This window comes from Dendronephthya gigantea, unplaced genomic scaffold, assembly GCF_004324835.1.
Source record: "Dendronephthya gigantea isolate DGI-Jeju-01 unplaced genomic scaffold, DenGig_1.0 000015F, whole genome shotgun sequence".
NCBI lineage: Eukaryota > Metazoa > Cnidaria > Anthozoa > Malacalcyonacea > Nephtheidae > Dendronephthya > Dendronephthya gigantea.
This window is the reverse complement of record NW_021163025.1, coordinates 2,282,429-2,304,636: the sequence shown is the minus strand read 5'-3', so window position 1 is coordinate 2,304,636 and position 22,208 is coordinate 2,282,429. Positions and strand designations below refer to the sequence as shown.

The 22,208-nt window shown below is 39.4% G+C and overlaps 2 protein-coding genes across 3 annotated transcripts in view; both read left to right on the top strand.

The window, feature by feature from the left end:
• Nucleotides 1-10,858, top strand: part of LOC114519926 (protein jagged-1-like) — a 30,726-nt gene extending 19,868 nt beyond the window's left edge. For both annotated transcript variants that reach the window (XM_028540105.1, XM_028540106.1), the window contains 20 exons: nucleotides 363-417; nucleotides 2,929-3,174; nucleotides 3,456-3,647; nucleotides 3,740-3,859; nucleotides 4,307-4,420; nucleotides 4,505-4,618; nucleotides 4,736-4,849; nucleotides 4,979-5,756; nucleotides 5,854-6,167; nucleotides 6,273-6,446; nucleotides 6,774-6,932; nucleotides 7,041-7,154; nucleotides 7,246-7,359; nucleotides 7,489-7,605; nucleotides 7,754-7,867; nucleotides 7,969-8,193; nucleotides 8,499-8,857; nucleotides 9,038-9,193; nucleotides 9,280-9,460; nucleotides 9,691-10,858. In XM_028540105.1, the coding sequence (XP_028395906.1) occupies nucleotides 363-417; nucleotides 2,929-3,174; nucleotides 3,456-3,647; nucleotides 3,740-3,859; nucleotides 4,307-4,420; nucleotides 4,505-4,618; nucleotides 4,736-4,849; nucleotides 4,979-5,756; nucleotides 5,854-6,167; nucleotides 6,273-6,446; nucleotides 6,774-6,932; nucleotides 7,041-7,154; nucleotides 7,246-7,359; nucleotides 7,489-7,605; nucleotides 7,754-7,867; nucleotides 7,969-8,193; nucleotides 8,499-8,857; nucleotides 9,038-9,193; nucleotides 9,280-9,460; nucleotides 9,691-10,112 (4,182 nt within the window). In that variant the 3' untranslated portion in view covers nucleotides 10,113-10,858. The remainder of the gene's footprint in view (nucleotides 1-362; nucleotides 418-2,928; nucleotides 3,175-3,455; nucleotides 3,648-3,739; nucleotides 3,860-4,306; nucleotides 4,421-4,504; nucleotides 4,619-4,735; nucleotides 4,850-4,978; nucleotides 5,757-5,853; nucleotides 6,168-6,272; nucleotides 6,447-6,773; nucleotides 6,933-7,040; nucleotides 7,155-7,245; nucleotides 7,360-7,488; nucleotides 7,606-7,753; nucleotides 7,868-7,968; nucleotides 8,194-8,498; nucleotides 8,858-9,037; nucleotides 9,194-9,279; nucleotides 9,461-9,690) is intronic.
• Nucleotides 10,859-11,299: 441 nt separating this feature from the next.
• LOC114519928 (tubulin polyglutamylase TTLL4-like) lies at nucleotides 11,300-20,016 on the top strand. Its single transcript, XM_028540107.1, has 6 exons — nucleotides 11,300-12,373; nucleotides 13,604-14,400; nucleotides 14,570-14,683; nucleotides 15,151-15,203; nucleotides 15,307-15,378; nucleotides 18,625-20,016. The coding sequence occupies exons 1-6, from the start codon at nucleotides 11,984-11,986 to the stop codon at nucleotides 18,801-18,803; spliced, it is 1,605 nt and encodes a 534-aa protein (XP_028395908.1). The 5' UTR covers nucleotides 11,300-11,983; the 3' UTR covers nucleotides 18,804-20,016.
• Nucleotides 20,017-22,208: the final 2,192 nt, after the last annotated feature.

Here is a 22,208-nt window from a genome sequence, read left to right as displayed (position 1 = left end):
TTAATCATCTTACCTTATTATCGAAAAGATGCAAAGTTTACGACATGATTAAGATGATTAAATAGTCAACATAGATTGTATCCTTCTGCACGTTCAGAGAATTTTAGGCTAATTTTGTGAATAGAAATTCCTCGTTTAAAAAGTGCCGTTTATAGTTTGTAAACTATAGCGGGGAGAAATCTTTCAAATCTGGTCGTTTGTGTAAGGAGCATTCTACAATAAGCTGTCGTGGTTTGTGTTTGAACTTTCTGAGATATTTCGATTGTGGAGTTAATATCCCAATGGCCTGAAGTACCGGTTTCTCTGTTTAAATATTAATTGAAGATATACGAACAATGTCAAATATCTGACTTTTATTTCAGGTAAAATTCAATCTTATTATTGAAGCCTGGGATAAAGACAATGAAACGACACCAGGTAAGCTAAAACACGTCATCTTTTTCTGATCTACCTGAATAATACTGGATGAAAATCCTTTCGCGATCCAATATGGAGGCTTAGTCTCACAAAGGTTATCTTGTGAGCAGCAATTAAGAATTCTAAGCTTTGCCTTTTTTATGCATTTTTTGAAGCGAAATTCCGCAACTAATTCTTTGAGGAATTCATATTTTTTACCTGGTTTTATAAAGTATCGGCTAATACAGCTGTAGCGCTGGCTTCGACTGAATTGGCTGCCTTCATAGTTCATGAGTAAAGACTATAGTCGCGTTGTTTTCGATTATTGTGACGTGAAAAATGTAAAATTTTGATATATGATTAAGGCAGACACCTTTTTGCATGTTTAAGACAGTTTTTAGGTTGAGAATGATGTTAATATTATTATATTCCCGAAATTCAATTTGTTAGTTCTTGATTTTTCATTACGTCTTCAGTACGTTTTTATATGAAATCCAATTTTTGCTATTAACAGGCATATAATTTAATGAGTTTAATTATTTATAATATCTCCCCCGGACATCCAGACGGTTTAATGCTAATTTGAATGAACTGATCCATTGTATAAGATAGACATATACTGATATAGGAATAAATCGAGTTTGATCACCAAACTAGCTGGTTATGGGCATAGATAACCGACGTCTGTATGTGAACACTTGTCACGACTTATAACTCAAATATTTACTGTGATTAGTTTCACCATGAACAATATTATTTCTCGTTCGAATGCTGAAACAATGCAATTTGATGGATAATTAATGAAAATATGCAAGTGACTCATCATTATATAAATAACATACACGAACCACACGCATGTTTACTGGTCAGGAAATGATTAAATATTTAATAAGGTCATTGCTTGTTGCCAAGCTGACATGACGATATCATAGCATAAGAAAATATTCTCGAGAAAAATTTACCTTTATTAGAAAAATATTATCTTTTTCAAAGCAAGTTTCGCGGAAGATTCGTGGGCACGAGCCATTACCCGTTTTCAAATATTTTAGAGTTCTTTTCAGTGAATTTTATGTTGATTTTAAACGAAGAATGGCTTTGTTTTGTGTAGTAATTATGTCCATGTACAACACAATAATAAAGTACAAAAACAAGTCTGAAATTGACACATTTTTTGGCTTTTGGCTATTTCCTTTCAATGTCCATGCTTGTTTCACTCGAACGAGAAATATCAGCGTGTTTAATATTGAACAATTAGTCGAAAAAAGGCACGGAGAGCTAATTATGCGGAATAATTAACACTTGTTAGCAATATTCGTGAAATTCTAGCAAAAAATGAATTGTTGATGTTTTTATTTCGGTTTTATTTTCAATGCATTACCAGACACAACGATTTGCGAAGTCAAGGTCATCTCTTGAGGCAAAGTTGAACCCATATAGAAAATACATTACAGACTTTAGTCGATATTAATTCCTATGCTATATAATAATTAAGTTTTGGCTGAACGTGGACAGTCCAGGTCTATATTAGGCTCAAGACTCTCCCTTGATACAGCATCGTGTGATAAATAAAACTATTATAATCTGAATTACCTCAAAGCCCACGTATGTTGAAATAACCCGTCTTAAAAAGCTTTTAAATCACTCTTGTTTAAACTATCACGTAAAGAGTGATGGAAAACAAAATTTATCGTGGGCCCAACTTCAACTGAAACTGACCAAACGTGGGCTTTTAGCAAACACTTTTAGCGGTGGCTTTTAGGCTCCATCAACGCCGACACGAGCGAACTTTGGAAATGTTTTTTCATTTTTTATAATACTGGTGGTTGTTGCCATGCTGTGCTGTGATATTTCTGGCTTAGCCAAGCACGCACAGACATCTCGGAGTCAGGCAAAGAACCAGTATACTAAAACAAGTTTGCTTTTATCAACTCGCAAGGTGTTTTTGATAAGCCCTTACCACTAATTTTACCACATGGCCATTCCGTCTCGTTCAATTTCAATTTGTCTTAAATTACTTGTTTTTGTCAATGAGATTCATGAGACGTTACCGACTGATTGAAGGCCAATTCTTCGAGTAACATGTGGTTTTGATCACAACAATGATAAATGCGAAATGAGAGTACTTTAAAACAAAAAAATGTGCTCAATAATCAGTTTTTCATCGATGCGTCACCATTAAACAATCGAAATGGAGGAAGTAAAATTGATTTTGATTTTTTATGAGGGCTTTAATGTAGTCACGAGATATTGAGAATATTAAAAGATTCTCTTCAAAAACAGAAAATCGTATCTGAAGGTCTTCGAGTTCTCACTTTGGGCTCTCTAAGACCTCTGAGCAATTTTTGTTGTCAAAATAGCTTGAAAATCGAAAGTGAGGAATTTTGAGGCAAATCATACAATGTTGGCGGCCGCTGTTCGATTGCTGGCTCTTATAGCTCGAGGCTGAGGTTTGGTAGGATCGATCTGCCTTCCCAGGGTGCACATTGGCTCGAATTACGACCAATCGTTGGACGAAATCTTTTTTATTTTTAGAACTTATAGAACGCGATAAACTTAAAAGCGAAATCGTGCCTGGACTCAAATGGCGGAGACGAACTCATAATGGCCAAGCAGCCACGATAAAATACGAATACCGCGTCGTGTGTGACATAAATTACTTTGGACCAGAATGCAAGAAGTACTGCAGGCCAAGAGATGATCAATTTGGACATTATACTTGCAATACTGAAGGTATTCGCGTATGCATACCTGGCTGGACTGGAATAAAGTGTGCTAAAGGTATGTACTGGCTATTATATGAATGAACAACATATAGATCTGAAAAGTCTGTAACGTGTTGCGAAGAAATTTGAACTTTTCCAAACGTGCGATTTTCCGCACAAATTAACTAGATTTGCAAAAAACCGCAGCAGACATCCTTTTTAGAAAAAAAAACAGTCAACGTTCTGCGATGTACAACATAGGGGTGTTCGAATTTCGGAAACCCTTATAGACTTGTCTGGTCTCCTGGCGTTAACCTTAACGTGATAGCTTGAATGTTTCCTTTTCTATTTCTCCAGCAATTTGCAAAACAGGTTGTGACGAAGAGCATGGCTGGTGTGAGTCTCCAGGTGAATGTGTCTGCCGAAGCGGTTGGAGAGGTCCCCTCTGCGACCAGTGTATACCCCACCCAAAGTGTAAGCACGGCACCTGCACTGTCCCCAGGCAGTGCGAATGTTTGGGTACATGGGGTGGACCATACTGCGATAAAGGTAACTGTTGATTTATATCTTAGAAACTTTGTAGAGTGGTGACTCAAGAATTGGTTACTTTCAGGGTCATTGATACAGTGTATATATTTTAGATTTGAATATGTGCGCCCGAGACGTTCGGTGCCAAAACCATGGAACGTGTTACAACTCTGGTGCAGGAGAATACTCTTGTGCTTGCACTGATGGTTACACTGGAAAAAACTGCGAGCAAGGTTTGTCATGATTTAAATTTCTTACCTTGAATAGTTCTATCAGTTACTTTCGTTCTTAAAGTCCCGTAAAAAGTCTCTTATTGATCCAATGTTACTACAGGAGGAAACCTAAACTAAACTAACCTTATTTATACTGGATAGCTCTGTCCGTTCTAAACTGTTCTTCCTAGAGGTTCAGTAAAGATCATCTCTTATTGATCCAGTGTTACTACAGGAGGAAACCTAAACTAAACTAACTTTATTTATACTGGATAGCTCTATCAGTTCTAAACTGTTCTTCCTAGAGGTCCAGTAAGGCTCATCTCTTATTGATCCAGTGTTACTACAGGAGGAAACCTAAACTAAACTAACTTTATTTATACTGGTTAGCTCTATCAGTTCTGAACGGTCCAGTAAGGATCATCTCTTATTGAAGACACCTAAACTTAACCAATTCTTTTCTTCTAGATATAAACGAGTGTTTGTCCTCTCCTTGTAAAAACAACGGTACTTGTTCTGATGGTGTGAACGACTACTCTTGTCAATGTACGAAAGGCTGGGAAGGTCGAGTATGTGAACGAAGTAAGCAGATGAAACATTTTTCAAATATAATCAAATTGATTGAAGTACGGTTCGGAAAATTCACCATCAAACGTTGTATTTTAGGCATCGATGACTGTAAGATAAATGTTTGTAAGAACGGTGCTAAATGTTTGGACAAGTTGAACGATTATGAATGTCTTTGTTCTGCTGGATGGAAAGGACGACACTGTGAGATAAGTAAGTCGTGAAATATTCCATTTCTAGCCGATGTTTTTCTTAGTTTAGACTATGTATTAACTGGTTATGTACAATGCTTGTCTATATCGATTCGTAACAACAATATATTTTGTTTAGATATAAATGACTGCTCGCCAAACCCATGCGTGCGCGCCAGGAACTGCACAGATTTACAACATGACTTCAGTTGTCTCTGTGAGTCAGGTTGGAAGGGGAAAACATGCAACGAAAGTAAGTGAAATGCTCCTGTGTCGAGCCATATGATGTCCAGTAAAGTCTATCTTATGATCTTCGTTGAATCAAGATGACCACTGTTTTATTGATTGCTTAAAGTTAATACTTGTTTCTTCTTTTACGTAGGTATCGATGATTGTATGGGGCAATGTGTTAACGGAGGTCGTTGCTTCGACTTGGAAAACGATTATCGATGCCAATGCCCGGAGGGATTCACTGGTAAAAACTGTGAAACAAACATCGATGAATGCCTGAGCTCTCCTTGTCTCAATAATGCCAAGTGTGTGGACGGTAACCATGGTTATCATTGCGTGTGCATGACTGGTTACGAGGGCCCTCGGTGCGCAAACGCGACCGATGAGTGTGTCTCAAAACCCTGCGTCCATGGTCAGTGCATTGACCTGCACAACGATTACCATTGCGCGTGTAACAAGACATACTATGGCACAAACTGTAGCAAGCAAGTAGCATCATCTTCAGATCCATGTTATCTAAACAACCCATGCAAGCATGGCTCTACCTGCGTTTCCGAAGGCAACAAGACCAAGTGTGTTTGCTTACCTGGCTATACTGGTGACCTTTGCCAGACCGACATTGACGATTGCAACAGCAAACCTTGTTTGAATGCAAACGGTTGCGTGGATCGCGTCAATGGTTTTGAGTGTATCTGTCGCCAAGGTTACGAGGGATCACGATGCGAGGTCGATATCGACGAGTGTGCCCGAAGCCCATGCCATCCGAACGCGACCTGCGAAAACCTACCTGGAACTTACCGTTGCAAATGCCAAACTGGTTTCACTGGTTTGCATTGTTATCATGATATTGATTATTGTGCCTCAGGCAACCCTTGCAAGAATGGTGGATTTTGCGTGGACAGTCTAACGAACTACAGTTGTCATTGCAGGTAATAATACCGTCTTTCTCTGCAGCAACACAGTTCTTTTTTCACGTAGCTCTAATGTATCTGCCTTATGGTGAACTAAAATCCACTTTTCTTACAGCCAAGACTTCACTGGTGCCCACTGTGAGACTGCTGTCCAACGATGCAACAGCAATCCATGTCAAAACTCTGGCACGTGCAAAGATGTATCTAATGGTTTCGTCTGCGTCTGTCCAACTCAATTCTCAGGCCAACGCTGTGAGAAGAGAATTGATCCTTGCAAATCAAGTCCTTGCTTACACTCTGGTACATGCAGTGCTGCGGCTAACGGATTTCAATGTACTTGCCCCCCGGGATATACCGGTCAGCTTTGCGAAGCAAGCATAAAATACTGTAATCCGACTGTTTGTTTGAATGGTGGAACCTGTGTCAATGGTAGGATAATGATTTTTATTTTTCGACACGAATTATTAATTCCTGACACTGGTGTGCCCACAAGACTTTTTCGCCTTCACTGCACAGACCTCTCTTCTCTTTCAGATCGATTATCCGCGTTGTGTTATTGTGTTCCTGGGTACGAGGGAGATCGATGTGAAACCAAGATTGATAAGTGTAAATCGAGCCCGTGTAAAAATAATGCAACATGCGTGACTGGTATTAATACATTCCAATGTCTTTGTCTGCCGGGGACCAAGGGAAAATTCTGTGAGCAAGGTGAGTTATATCAAACCAGATCAATGTGGCTTGCTGTAGTAACACTGGATCAATAAGAGATGATCCTTACTGGACCTCTAGGAAGAACAGTTTAGAACTGATAGAGCTATACAGTATAAATAAAATTAGTTTAGTTTAGGTTTCCTCCTGTAGTAACACTGGATCAATAAGAGATGATCCTTACTGGGTCTCTAGGAAGAACAGTTTAGAACTGATAGAGGTATATTCAGTATAACTACAGGAAACATTGCGGAACGTCTAGAAAAACAGTTTAGAAATGAATGGTATACCTCAGACAAGCTAAAATCTTTGCATTCCATTTTGTAGAAGTTAACGTGTGCTTTCTGCCAATGTCCTCCGGTGGTAATAATAGGACAAAGGTACCGTCAAACGTCTGTGGTGAGCATGGCGACTGTCATTCCTTGCCGAGGGGGAACTTTAGTTGTTCATGTTATGCTGGATATACTGGTGCCAGATGTCAGCAGGGTGAGTGATGGACCGTTAAGATGACGACTACGATGCAATAACGGATTGATGATGCTTTAAGAATAATGATGCTAACATTTTTTGACATATTTGTATCTTTTTATCAAGGTACTGACGAGTGTTCGTCCACACCTTGTAAGAATGGAGCCACTTGTGTGGACAAACATCTTGACTTCCAGTGTCAATGCAAACCAGGATGGAAGGGGAGATTGTGTGACCAGAGTAAGTGAGATATAATACACCATTTAGCCCTTCTAACCACTAGTGGGGATGTTTTACAATCAAACTAATGTTACCATCTGTTCAATTTCAGAAATTGACCACTGCGCGTCCAACCCGTGCCAACACAATGGAACGTGTGTCAGTATTACGGAAACATTTATCTGTCAATGTAAAAATGGCTGGAAAGGACAGACCTGCAATTCACGTATGTTTTTATATTTCGTAGACCGTTGTCGTCTGCACAGTCGAAAATCCTCTTTGATACGACACGGGAAATAACGTTAGATTCAATACAAAGACAGTTGATATAACGTGTCATGTATTTTGCGTTTAGGACTATCTCATTGTGGTAAAGTTAACCCATGTAAGAACTCTGGAAAATGTCAAGATATTGGAAGAACATTTCATTGTCTCTGCTCGGACGGTTGGCGAGGAAAAACATGCGAATTGCGTAAGATTTATTTTCTATTATTTTTATCAACTCCTACATTTCCACCTGTGAAGACTCGGCTGAAGCACAAGAATGAGCCGTCAAGAATAACGCAAGCAATTGTTCAAGAACTACTTCATTCATCACCTTTTCTCTGTCTTTACTATAGCAATTCAGCCTTGTGACAGCAATCCATGTGCAAGCGGTGCGACGTGCCTAAATACTGCATCTAATTTCTCATGTGTTTGTCCCGAGAACAAGCGTGGTGAACTGTGTGATGAAGGTAGAGAAAAACACTAAAATATCATTTGTGTTACCAAACTTATTTCTGCGTTGGTCTCATTTTTATTTCACTTATTCCAACTGCCTTTTTTCGTGTTTCAGACGTGAAGCTTTGTGATACGACGGTTTGTTATAACGGAGGCAGATGCATTGATATTCCTGGGTATTTCCGTTGTGATTGCGAAGCAGGCTTCACCGGACCTAACTGTCGTGCTGGTATTGACGAATGCGCATCTTCTCCTTGTTTTGGAGGAGGTGTCTGTAAAGATGGCGTCAATTCTTTCACATGTACTTGCACAAAAAATCGATACGGCGACTTGTGCGAAAGTAAGTTGTATTTCTGTATCCATAATTTTACCCCAGAGTCTATTCTCGTCTTTTTAGCATGCAGTGTAGCTACATAGGCATGTATTAAGTCAGTAAAAACTGTGAAAAGTACCACAACAACTGAAATAAATAGAAAATTAAATAATAAAGTTGTAGGAATTTAACCACTATGCCTTCGAAAAAAAGTCTTCAAGTTCTGGTTAAAAGAAACTCACAAGCTCGCATTACCGGTCTAAGAATTTCAAATTTTTATTCGTATGAGGAAAAAATGAGTATTTAAAAAGTTCCTTTTCTTTTTACTATAGAGAAGAGACCTGATAATTGTCAACGACATCATGTCGAAAGGGTACACGGTGGCTCGTGGTTCGAGAGTTGCAATACGTGCACATGTAACGATGGTACGGTGAAGTGTACCCAGGTTGTCTGCCCACCACAGAATTGTATATCGCGGGACACTAACCGCGTCCAAGGCTGCGAGGAGACTGGGTTTAGATGTATCGAGAGAAACGTGAGTTGCTTACGTGAGCCGTGTCCCAGGTTTGGTCAGTGCGAGGGAAACAAGGAGGCTATATTCAAACTGGAGTGCGACCCAGCGTCAACTAACCGTGTCACTGAGGATTGCGCGAAAGTGCATTTGGTGTTTGCCAAGGAAAAATTACCAAAGGTGAATTTTAGTAAAGTTTGGTCGTCACGATTGATCTGTTGGAGAGGCTTTGGCGGTGACGTATCCCTCTTCAGGAAGGATTTACCTGAAGAGGGATTTATCTGAAAATAGCTGTAAGATAGACGCCGGAACGTCGCGGATTTAGATGTTAACGGTATCCAATGTTTTTTTTATTTTTAGGGCACCTTGCTGCCAGACTTCTGTCGTGATCTCAGCTCTCTGAATCTTTTCCATCGTTACGCCAAGGATAAATACATTAAGGTCGAGTGTGCAACACGAGATGAGGAGATAGGACGAACGATGTCAAGGAGAGATGCAGAGGTCACTGTGGCTGTGGTGAGTCACCAGCATTTCGCTACTCTTTATGATCGACTTCTGCTTTCATCAGGTGCTTATGAATTCTGTCTTCGATATTTTTTTAGGCCAGCGAAGGTACCGGAGACGCCATCAAGGCAGCGACGGATTTAGCCAAATATGTGAAATTACAGTCGGAGGGATTCACACAAATCAATGACTCGAATCAAACTATCATCCAAATCATTTTCGCCATCACAAAGGTTACGATTGAAAGACCTGTTGTGATTTTGTACAGGAGGGAGAAAGGTGAGTGCATGCATTGGTTAATTTAAATACGAGGGAGGAGGGGGTGTATAAGGGGAGGAGACGGGTATATGAGAGGAGGAGAGGGGTATATGGGGGAGGAGAGGGATATGGGGGAGGAGGGTGTACGTGGGGGGAAGGGGGATGTTTAGCTGCATTGTCCTTAGTCTTCCACTATGCTCAAGCTAAACAACTCCAACCTTGAAGTAATTTTGTATACTTTTTGTGTTTAGAAACTACGGTTTATCTGATTCCAATCATAGCAAGCTTGGTTGTTATCGCCGCCATTGTTCTGCTGCTCGTCATTTTGTGTGAAAGAAGAAGACGGCGTCGTCAGAATGAACGAAATCGCCGGCGAACGTACGAAGAAACGGCGAAGCTGAAGCGAAGAGACAGCGAAGACGCCGAAGTGGACACGGCAAGCGAGGCAAGCCGTGGTCTTCGCAAAGAAGGCTCATTCACTGAACTGCGAGACATTGAACCCGAGGAGATCGATGTCTCGGTAATTGAACCCTCCGCGCGCGAAGTCCCGAGGTCTTCCATAGAGGTAATATCTCCCGCGCGCACTCCACGCGAGCACGGCGCGCGCGACGAGTGGCGAAGGCGGGAAATTTTAAATTTACAAAGAAAATCATCCAAAGAGATTGTAGTTTAATGTAAATATAGCTCCAAGAGCTGTTCCTAGATATATATAAAATATATAAAGTTAATATAATATAATATATATATCTGATGTCCATTTCAGACCTCAATTTAAAATTTAATATATTGTTAGCATATTGTAGTATGGATAATTCATTTTTTGACTGGATAGAGATCACGTGGTACGTCTCCTGAGTGATGCAAAATAATATTCGTGTCGAAGCAAAAATCTCTCAGTCGTATATTACCATCCATACTTTGAACCTGGTGAAATCATATTTCTTTCCAGTCAAAATTTTATCCACTAAAGCATGAAGTAGGGAAAGGATTCGACTTCGATACTGTTAGTGAACAGTTGTATTGTATTGTTTAATTTAAAACACATAAAACCCATCAAATAGTTTGTGTTTCAAAAGTTAAACGGCCATCCAGGAATTTTGAAAGATATTCTCACATAAACGTCAGCATTCATTCGTTAATCAAGCTAGTTTAACTTTTTAAATAGAAACACGATGGTTATTAATTTAAAAAATTATCTGTAAAATACTTGTACATACAGTATATGTTATTTAAACAAATATTGCCCTAGATGTGAGTTAGATCAGACCTTGCCTGATCATCCTGTATGTTACTTGCAATTTTCTACGAAGGTTTAAAGATTTTCTATAGTTAGATTAGTTTTTTATGAAGTTATCACCTAAAGTTATATCAACCTCTGTTGAGTTAGGGAGAGCAAAGTTATAAAAGAATAAAAATTCATTTAAAAAAAAAGACTTGTGGTGTTTTATTGTTGTTTTTTCGGGTTATTCACCAGGATATACAAGGTGGAAAACATTGATGGTAAGGAATAGGCTGGTTAGGTTTATTTTACCAGATTTATTGCATCTTAATTTTTTGTCATTCTGGTATCTGTGGATTAAATGACCATATGATATATGTAAATATATCTCCTCCTTCAGTCTCTTTGGTTTTATCAGAAGTTGAAGGAAACCTAAGCACGTAATGAGTTTTAAATTTAGAACATTTTTTCTGCTAATCCTTTAGCATTGTTCGACTGAGGTAATGAATATCCCATGCTAAGCTGTTAAGCAGATATAATAAAAAGTATTGCAGCAATTTGTTGGAAAAAAAGAATGGTAAACACTAAACACCGTTTCGGTCTAATGGACACACTAGCATGTGTTAGACGTCTGTTTGGTTTACACCCACAAATGACAGACAACCATTTGCAAATTCAGTCGCATCAAATTTCGCCTTTAAAGTACAGGGCAGGTCAGGAATTAGATTCAACATTTATATAAAAATTTGCCGCAAGCGTTCGACACTATTAGATCGGCTTCAACTGTGGGGATCGTATTTAATCCCTGCTGTTTAAAATATCATTTTATTTGTTTATCAGCACGGTTTGAAAGGCAATTAAGTTATTCACCTGATGGCGGCGGACTGATCTTAAGTTTCATCCATGCATTGCATGATCTGGTAGACCAGCGACAATTGATAAACGCTGTCTAATGCATGGTATGGTGTGGAGTACCATTGCGTTTCAAGTTGTTCGTTGAGCGACGTGGTTTCGAAAGCTAACTTGCAGACGGCTCTCAAAATTTCAACGAGTCATCACATTGCATTGATGACCTTTTGTCCGTACGAACTCGCTTGGAATTTCATGCAAAGAAAAGATATTAAAGAGACTATGGGAGATCGATTTTGCTTCAATGTATCCGTAAACGCTTTAGCTGGATAGCTTGGATCAAAGACAAACCTATCAAGGCCAATATCGCCCGCTTTTGTGATATCAAAGTCAAGTATATTCGACACAACGGTCAGAAGTTTGGCATGAATACTACGTAAACATAATCTTGCCTGTCAAGACTTTGCGATAAAATCATGCGTTGTCACATTTACAAGAACCTAATGTTTGTTTTATTCGTTTTGGCGGTTTTCAACGTATCTTTTCTGACCTACACAATACTCATGACGAACCTTCCCACGGAGGAGAGAGCTCTCGAAGGCAGATCAATGGACGGAAGTTGGCGAACTCGGGTCCCTTTATTCGGCAAAAGCGTTGAGAGTATTCTTGACCAACTCAGTCACGGACCACAGACCCCAGTCTTTTTGTACAAACCTGTCTGTCGGAGTGGTAGCTGTACAAGATACAGTGGCTTGGAGTTGAAGAGAATATTTCGTGAGAGTGGATTTGATATTGTGGAGAAAGATGATAAGGACTGGACTCTTTCGCTAACAAACGGAGTGTCAGGCCTACCAAAAGTATCTAAGGTGAGAAAATTTGAGGCATTTAGCAAACTATTAACCGTTCTCGTGTGCGGTGTGCCAACCGCGTTTAAGACGATTAAGTCTATTTGAAACCGTCTTTTACTATTTCTGTTAATGCGCTAAGGGCACGAGAAACATAACTACATAAGATACGAATAATTTAGAAGAAACATGCTCATGCGAATTATAATAAAATGTGGGTTCAGTGTCAGATAGTATTTTACAAAAAGCCCTTGTCTTTGAACTCTGAACTGCATAGAAAAGATATCTCAAACGTGGTGGTCCAGTGCATTCCACTATCGTTCGTGCCTGAACTACCTCAAAAAGAGATCGTAACGTGACCCAATTTATAGGTGGTAGTATTCTACCATGAGCCGTCTTAGTTTGTGTCTGAACTACCTGCATCAAAAAGATATCTCAAACGTGCAGGTCCATGCAGTGCAGGTAGTATTATACAATATGCTGTCGTGGTTCGTGCACGTCAGAACTACCCGGAAAGATATCTAAAACTGATCCAATTTAGGTGGTATTCTACAATAAGCTGTCGTAATTCGTCTCCGGAATATTTCTCGCACCAGAAATTCGTCCCAAAAAGATACATGAATCGCGATGCGTAGGAATATAATAAGCGGTCGTTCTTTTAAGTCAACCCCAAATCAACCCTTTCCATGTACGTACTGTACACAGTGCCACTGAAATAATCTATTTCATCGCGTGATAAATGCTTGACGTTTGTGGTTATTGTGTTTACTTTTCAGATCAAGGGCTTTCTTAGTTCTTAAGATAACGACAGATTTCATTATTGTACCTCGTTATTCAAGTGTCATGTTTTGAAAGATTTAACAGCGATCTAAAGCAAACACCAATATCTCGGCGATTTTATCAGATGTTGTAAATACAATATCAAATAGAAAATGTCATAACAATTGAACGATATGATCTGAGGCGGAAATAATTCAGTCGAGTACTGATAATACTGTAACTATATATAGACAAGAGAAACTCGTTTGGAAACATGACCCGAGTTGGTTATTTTAATGTTGATTTTGTTTTATTTCATGCATGAGGAAACTAGATTACCAAATTGGATTATCCATCTCTTGTGCAGCTGAGCTAAAATTAAGATACAAATAGCTGCACGTTTTCTGTGACCCAACCATAATCTCATTGAATAAGGTGCACAGATGACGCAATCAAATCTTTACAGAAGGATTATGATGTCTTTTTTTGAAGGTCTGGCAATACACAAACATAATTCCTGGTCTCAGTCATGTGTGTTTGAGAGAGCAGCTCTGTCGTCGCCTAAACCTACTTTGGCGAAGGCATAGCTTGAAAGATTTTCTGTCATTTCCTAAGTGTTTTATCCTTAATGGGAACAATACTCTTGATGGAAACTTGTTACCAAAAGGTCACTGGTTAGTGAGAGAAGCTGGTAGCCTTCGAGGATCGAGTGAGGGTCTTAGGATACTAAATCGTGGTGATGTACAGTCTTTAATCAAGAAACAAAATGCCCGAAAACCCTCAAAAAATAAACAACAGCCTCGGAGTAAAACCTTATTCCAAACAAGAGCACTAACTAGCATAGAACAATATATTTATGAACCATTTTTGGTCAACAAGCGGAAGCATTTACTGCGATTTTATTTGTTGATAAAGTCTATAGACCCATTGCGAGTCTATGTGTCAGATTTTGGGGATGTGGCGTTTTCACAAATGCCTTATAAAACTGATGTCGCTAGCAGAAACGAGAGTTGTATGCATTTAGATATCTATACTGCATCATGGTGCGCAAAAAACCTCGACTCATCTTCAAAAGTCTGGGACGTGAACGCACCAGAGTCGCTGGTGTGGACGCTGAAACATTACTGGTCAGTTTTGTCTCACAGGGATATTGACGTTTCGCACACTGCTGCTCAGATTAGAGACGCTTTGTTACAAACTGCTATCTTAACAGCATCCATTTCTTCGGAGATTCTTGATCACAACTACAGGAAACAAAGGGCAAAATATCTTGCACTGAAGAAAAACGGGTATGATGTTTTGGTACAGCTTTGTTTATGTAATAATGTGTTTGTTTATTTGTTTGCAAGTGCATAGTAGCTATCTTTCCTCTCAACAACTAGCTATTTTTTTCTCTTTAATTCGTATCGTTTTCACATGCAACTTACCATACAAACCACTCTGCTCATTGATACAAAGGTTTGTCATGTTCCATGTCAAGATTTTGCTGGACAACAGCAGAAAACCACACGTGATTGACGTTGATTGTGATCCAGGTTTTCAGACGATGGGAAGCGAGAGTTTTAGATCGAGGTAAAGTTGACTCATCTATACTAAACATCTTCTCTATCTGGGTCCCGAGAATAATTTTCCCACGTAGAAGCAAGCACTATCATAGTTTATGATTAGGGAAATGATGTAGTGGTATGTACTGATGTACAACGGTACATTTGAAGCAGAAACAACATTAAAAAATGACACAAAAAAGTGATTTAGTTCAAGGAAAATAACTTTCTGTTTTATTTTTGTCCTTCAAAGGAATTTAAATTCTTTTTTTAAACAATCAGACCACACGCATTCCGGTTAACAATGTGATTCTTCCCATCTTGTGATCGTGAAGTTGGTGACACTGTCATAGGAGGAAACTCGAGTCGTGATAACTCGTTAAACACCCGAAAGCTTATTAAAGCAAAATAATCAGACTGCTGCATGTTGCTGAGTAATTAGTCCCAACCACAAGGAAATAAAAGACATGAAATTCATCTTGGAATGCGTTTTAGGCAAATGACAAGGTTAATACGGGATCTCATTAAATTAAGTGGATCATTTCGAGGTAATTATTGCTCATAAGGGATTATATTTTGCCATGTTTGGTGCAAGAAAACATCACATTATGACTTAATAAAGTCGTAAACTCTTTATATTCTATCGTTTAGGACAGTATGATCGCAAACCTTATAAGGAAAAGCTTACGGATAACTTACTGTCATTCTGCAGCAACAGAGGAGGTTTGTGTTCTGTTGTTTGTGGTTTGTGTCGTGTTGTTTGAGGTTTGGTGTTCTGTTGTTGAGGTTTGTGTTGTGTTGTTTGAGGTTTGTGTTCTGTTGTTTGTGTCGTGTTGTTTGAGGTTTGGTGTTCTGTTGTTGAGGTTTGTGTTGTGTTGTTTGAGGTTTGTGTTCTGTTGTTGAGGTTTGGTGTTCTGTTGTTGAGGTTTGTGTTCTGTTGTTTGAGGTTTGTGTTCTGTTGTTGAGGTTTGTGTTCTGTTGTTGAGGTTTGTGTTCTGTTGTTTGAGGTTTGTGTTCTGTTGTTGAGGTTTGTGTTCTGTTTGTTGAGGTTTGTGTTGTGTTGTTTGAGGTTTGTGTTCTGTTGTTTGAGGTTTGTGTTGTGTTGTTTGAGGTTTGTGTTCTATTGTTGAGGTTTGTGTTGTGTTGTTTGAGGTTTGTGTTCTGTTGTTTGTGGTTTGTGTCGTGTTGTTTGAGGTTTGGTGTTCTGTTGTTGAGGTTTGTTTTGTGTTGTTTGAGGCTTGTGTTCTGTTGTTGAGGTTTGTGTTCTGTTGTTGAGGTTTGGGTTGTGTTGTTTGAGGTTTGGTGTTCTGTTGTTGAGGTTTGTGTTCTGTTGTTTGAGGCTTGTGTTGTTTGAGGTTTGGTGTTCTGTTGTTGAGGTTTGTGTTCTGTTGTTTGAGGTTTGTGTTCTGTTGTTGAGGTTTGTGTTGTGTTGTTGAGGTTTGTGTTCTGTTGTTGAGGTTTGTGTTGTGTTGTTTGAGGTTTGTGTTCTGTTGTTGCGGTTTGTGTTGTGTTGTTTGAGGTTTGGTGTTCTGTTGTTGAGGTTTGTGTCGTGTTGTTTGAGGTTTGTGTTGTGTGTTGAGGTTTGTGTTGTGTTGTTGTTGGTTGTGTGTGTTGTTGTGAGGTTTGTGTTTCTGTGTTGTTGAGGTTTTTTGTGTTGTGTTTGTTGAGGTGTTCTGTTGTTGAGGTTTGGTTCTGTTGTTGAGTGTTTGTGTTTGTGTTGAGGTTTGTGTGGTGTTTTGTTTGAGGTTTGTGTTCTGTTGTTGAGGTTTGTGTTGTGTTGTTTGAGCTTTGTGTTGTGTTGTTTGAGCTTTGTGTTGTGTTGTTGAGGTTTGTGTTCTGTTGTTGAGGTTTGTGTTGTGTTGTTTGAGGTTTGTGTTCTGTTGTTGAGGTTTGTGTTCTGTTGTTGAGGTTTGTGTTCTGTTGTTGAGGTTTGTGTTGTGTTGTTTGAGCTTTGTGTTCTGTTGTTGCGGTTTGTGTTGTGTTGTTTGAGGTTTGTGTTCTGTTGTTGAGGTTTGTGTTGTGTTGTTGAGGTTTGTGTTGTGTTGTTTGAGGTTTGGTGTTCTGTTGTTGAGGTTTGTGTTCTGTTGTTGAGGTTTGTGTTGTGTTGTTGCGGTTTGTGTTGTGTTGTTTGAGGTTTGTGTTCTGTGTTGAGGTTTGTGTTCTGTTGTTGAGGTTTGTGTTGTGTTGTTTGAGGTTTGGTGTTCTGTTGTTGAGGTTTGTGTTGTGTTGTTGAGGTTTGTGTTCTGTTGTTGAGGTTTGTGTTGTGTTGTTTGAGGTTTGTGTTGTGTTGTTTGAGGTTTGTGTTCTGTTGTTTGAGGTTTGTGTTCTGTTGTTCAGGTTTGTGTTGTGTTGTTTGAGGTTTGTGTTCTGTTGTTGAGGTTTGTGTTCTGTTGTTGAGGTTTGTGTTCTGTTGTTGAGGTTTGTGTTGTGTTGTTTGAGGTTTGTGTTGTTGTTGAGGTTTGGTGTTCTGTTGTTGAGGTTTGTGTTGTTGTTGAGGTTTGTGTCTGTTGTTGTGAGGTTTGTGTTCTGTTGTTGAGGTTTGTGTTCTGTTGTTGAGGTTTGTGTTGTGTTGTTGAGGTTTGTGTTCTGTTGTTGAGGTTTGTGTTCTGTTGTTGAGGTTTGTGTTGTGTTGAGGTTTGTGTTGTGTTTGAGGTTTGTGTTGTGTTGTTTGAGGTTTGTGTTCTGTTGTTGAGGTTTGTGTTGTGTTGTTGAGGTTTGTGTTGTGTTGTTGAGGTTTGTGTTGTGTTGTTTGAGGTTTGTGTTCTGTTGTTGAGGTTTGTGTTGTGTTGTTTGAGGTTTGTGTTCTGTTGTTGAGGTTTGTGTTCTGTTGTTGAGGTTTGTGTTCTGTTGTTGAGGTTTGTGTTGTGTTGTTTGAGGTTTGTGTTCTGTTGTTGAGGTTTGGTGTTCTGTTGTTGAGGTTTGTGTTCTGTTGTTGAGGTTTGTGTTCTGTTGTTGAGGTTTGTGTTCTGTTGTTGAGGTTGTGTTGTGTTGAGGTTGTGTGTTGTTTGAGGTTTGTGTTCTGTTGTTTGAGGTTTGTGTCGTGTGTGTTGAGGTTTGTGTTCTGTTGTTGAGGTTTGTGTTGTGTTGTGAGGTTTGTGTTCTGTTGTTTGAGGTTTGTGTTATGTTGTTTAAGGTTTGTGTTCTGTTGTTGAGGTTTGTGTTCTGTTGTTGAGGTTTGTGTTCTGTTGTTTGAGGTTTGTGTCGTGTTGTTTGAGGTTTGTGTTCTGTTGTTGAGGTTTGTGTTCTGTTGTTGAGGTTTGTGTTCTGTTGTTGAGGTTTGTGTTCTGTTGTTGAGGTTTGTGTTCTGTTGTTGAGGTTTGTGTTGTGTTGTTGAGGTTTGTGTTCTGTTGTTCAGGTTTGTGTTGTGTTGTTTGAGGTTTGTGTTCTGTTGTTGAGGTTTGGTGTTCTGTTGTTGAGGTTTGTGTTATGTTGTTTGAGGTTTGTGTCGTGTTGTTTGAGGTTTGTGTTCTGTTGTTGAGGTTTGTGTTGTGTTGTTGAGGTTTGTGTTCTGTTGTTAAGGTTTGTGTTCTGTTGTTGAGGTTTGTGTTCTGTTGTTGAGGTTTGTGTTGTGTTGTTTGAGGTTTGTGTTGTGTTGTTGAGGTTTGTGTTGTGTTGTTGAGGTTTGTGTTGTGTTGTTTGAGGTTTGTGTTGTGTTGTTTGAGGTTTGTGTTGTGTTGTTTGAGGTTTGTGTTGTGTTGTTTGAGGTTTGTGTCGTGTTGTTTGAGGTTTGTGTTGTGTTGTTTGAGGTTTGGTGTTCTGTTGTTGAGGTTTGTGTTGTGTTGTTGAGGTTTGTGTTGTGTTGTTTGAGGTTTGTGTTCTGTTGTTTAAGGTTTGTGTTCTGTTGTTTGAGGTTTGTGTTCTGTTGTTGAGGTTTGTGTTCTGTTGTTTGAGGTTTGTGTTCTGTTGTTGAGGCTTGTGTGCTCGCTGACAAAGTCTACTAACATGATTTATTCTTTTTTATCGCTATAGGCTGTAGTGAGGAAGAAATTCAGACTATTATAAATTTTGAGGATGAAAGACACAACTCAGCAAGTTTTCGACTTCTTTATCCACATCCAAGCTCAGTTAATAGCCATAAAACAACGATAAAAGAGCTCAAACTTGACAGCGTACTTCCTGAATATGTAGATCAAATTAGAAAGTTTTAAAACGCAAAAAGTAGGCTTTTAGAACAGAGAAAAAGATTATAAAATATAGGTTGTATTATAAGAGAAAGATGAACAATATTTATCCATTTTAGAAGATTTTAAAACGGTTTATCTTTTTTATTTGTTGTGTGTAATTAGACAATGAATAGTTGTTCTAGATCTAGTAGACCTAGAAAGACACTTAACTTAAACTTAACTTAAAAGACGCTATTCTTTTAGCCAGAAATTTAGTTTATCATCAGCTGAAGATTGGTAGGTATTACGAACTCAACTCAAGCAATGTATGGACACGTTTGGTAACACACCTTTCTTGTAATGACGTCAAACGCGAAAAGCCCGATGTTACACGAAGGTTGAAGGTTAGTTTTTTGGAGCCAATCAAATTTCGTGTCACATCAAGTTTTCACGTTTTGTTTGATTTCATTATGGTCAGCCTCCCCTCCAAACCCTCCCCTCCCTGGCTTGGCCTCCTCCCTTCTAAAGGAGAAGTGCTGACTCAGTTGTTCCAGTTCAATATGGCGGACAAAGTGCAATTCCATCTTCCAACAGCTAGTAGTGGAAATTGGGAATCTGGATTTGAACGGAATAATTTCAATATTTCAGATTTTTCAAGACATGCACTTAGTCGTTAAAGCCACAACCAATTTTGATGATTTGTTAGCGTTGAATCTATGTTTGCTTTGGCGAGCTTTAGAAACGGAGGAGCATTTGAGATCATGTCAGGAATTGAAGTTGTCGTTTTGCCGGTGGAATACTTGAGCAAGAACCGAGCTCTAAGAGCAGGGAAACAGGGTGAACAGCAAATATCGATAGTAGATTGATTTTTCATCGGTTATCAGTTTGCGCTCTTTTATATATCTTCTTAAATTGTCTTTGAAAAGTCTCAAGAGGTCTGAAAACTTAACACGAGTTTCTGTAATGAATCTGAGCGTGAAAGATCAACAAATCATCAAGACTGTTATCCAGTTTATTGTAGCCTTGGGTATTTGTCCCAACCTTTTTGAAGGAGTAGGTGCAGCCTTTAAACGAAGAACTGGTTTTGGTGATGCTTTGTGTGCTGAAGATGGCCATAAACACGCTGTGTCTCTTGTTGTGGAATGAAAATTTAGCTACAGAAGAATTCAGGGTGATTCATCAAGATTATGGTCTACCATTGGGATACCATACTGCACTAGTATACCAAACAATGGTGAAGTCTTCGTTCAAACTATCTCATGGGTCAGTATTAATGAATAAACTAAGTCTTGAGTTGTTTTCAATGTCAGATATTTTGAAATATGAATTTGAAAACTCGCAGGGAAAGCCAGGTGATTTATCCAGACTTTTGATTGACAGTTCTGGGGCTGAAGGCACTGACGAGAACGCAGAGTTGACTGTTTGAATGTCTTTGTCGCTGTTTTACTGCTGTAAGGTTGATGAAGATGTTTGATGTTTATGAATGATTTCTGGTACTGTACTATTGTTTAATTCAGAGACTCAGCCATGCAGAGACTGGGGAGAGTATTCAGGGATTAATTAAGGTGGTTTTTAGTCGATACAAATTTTTTTTCGAACCATATCCGTTCCATATATGTTTAATAACAGTATTTTTTTGTATGTAAAAGAAAAATTTGGAAAGCATGCAAAAAAAAAAATTTGCCAAAAGAGATCATCCAGCCTATGCCACAATCTAACCTGGTTATACAACCGGCTGCAATATTCAGCATAGTTACAACTACGAAAGGTGCAAGGCGGTTGCTATAGGAAGAACTCCCCCCCATAACTCACATCTTAACGGCCGTCTAAGGGGGAGATGCACTACGGCCCCCAGACCATGATGTATGTGCACCTAACCGTTACGTCTCAGTGAGAAACAGAGTATGCATCGCCACAAGCCTAGCGTCATAGACGAATCAGCTACAGTGGCTAGCCCTGAGAGCGAAGATAAATTTACGGTATTTAAGCATTTCCTGGCCTCGGGAGGCGGTCCCTAACAAGTATATGCACAGAAAACGACTAATAAAGCACACGCTTGGTAATTCAAGATTTAAACGCCTAAACGTTTTTTAAGTGTTTTTAGCGAGAAATTTTAGTGTTTTTATATTCTTTTAGAAATTTTAGTGTTTTGAAACAATCCTTGTTGGTTTTTAACGTCAAAATAGTCATCATTCTCGAAAGGAAACTCAATATAAATGACTGAACGGCTTAGTTTTTTAAAATGTTTCGTTAATTTTGTGTTAGTATAGACACATGATTCGCCGGTAATTAAAATTTTGGATGTTGTAATTATATTTTAAAATTATGTTGTCCGTGGGTGCCTAACCGTTCTTAGTTAATGGAGTGATTTGTCTGCTTAATTCCGTTAACGAACGAGTTAACGAGACCTTTACCTGCTAAATAGTCAAACGATTCGCGAACCGCTCTCGACTTGAGAGCTCTGGAACAAAAGTAAACTGACGAGTCGGGGGAAAACATCGCTAGTGGAAAACCGGCTTTACAGGGAGAGTCCGCCGTGAAATGGCAAATACGACTATGGTCAAATTGGCCGGAACATGGCAAATACGACCATGGTCATATATTCGCCGGAAAATAGCAAATACGACCATGGTTATATTCCCCGGAAAATGGCTAATACGACCATGGTCATATTCGCCGGAAAATGGGAAAATACGACCATGGTCATATTCGCCAGAAAATGGCAAATACGACCATGGTCATATTCGTCGCAAAATGGCAAATACGACCATGGTCATATTCGGCGGAAAATGGCAAATACGACCATGGTCATATTCGCCGGAAAATGGCAAATACGACCATGGTCGTATTCGCCGGAAAATGGCAAATACGACCATGGTCATATTCGCCGGAAAATGGCCAATCCGACCATGGTCATATTCGTCATTTTCCGGCCAATTCGACCCTGGTCGTATTCGTCATTTTCCGGCCAATACGACCATGATACGACCATGGTCGTATTCGTCATTTTCCGGCCAATACGACCATGATACGACCATGGTCGTATTCGTCATTTTCTGGCCAATACGACCATGATACGACCATGGTCGTAATCGTCATATTCCGGCCAATACGACCATGGTCGTATTCGTCATTTTCCGGCCAATACGACCATGGTCGTATTCGTCATTTTCCGCCAAATACGACCATGGTCGTATCATGGTCGTATTGGCCAGAAAATGACGAATACGACCATGGTCGGATTGGCCTGAAAATGACGAATACGACCACGGTCGTATCATGGTCGTATTACCCGGAAAATGACGAATACGCCCAATAACCCACATCTTAACGGCCGGCCAAGATGGAGATGCACTACGGCACCCAGACCTTGATGTATGTGCACCTAACCGTTACGACTCAGTGAGAAACAGAGTGGGCTGTATGCCACACGCCTAGCGCTTCATAGAC

Bases quoted from the DNA above. Each gene is read 5' to 3' on its own strand.
- LOC114519928 (XM_028540107.1), top strand. From the start codon at position 11,984: ATGCGTTGTCACATTTACAAGAACCTAATGTTTGTTTTATTCGTTTTG. The intron at 12,374-13,603 runs GTGAGAAAATTT...CTTTTTTTGAAG, and splicing joins GCCTACCAAAAGTATCTAAG to GTCTGGCAATACACAAACAT. The intron at 15,379-18,624 runs GTTTGTGTTCTG...TTATCGCTATAG, and splicing joins ATTCTGCAGCAACAGAGGAG to GCTGTAGTGAGGAAGAAATT.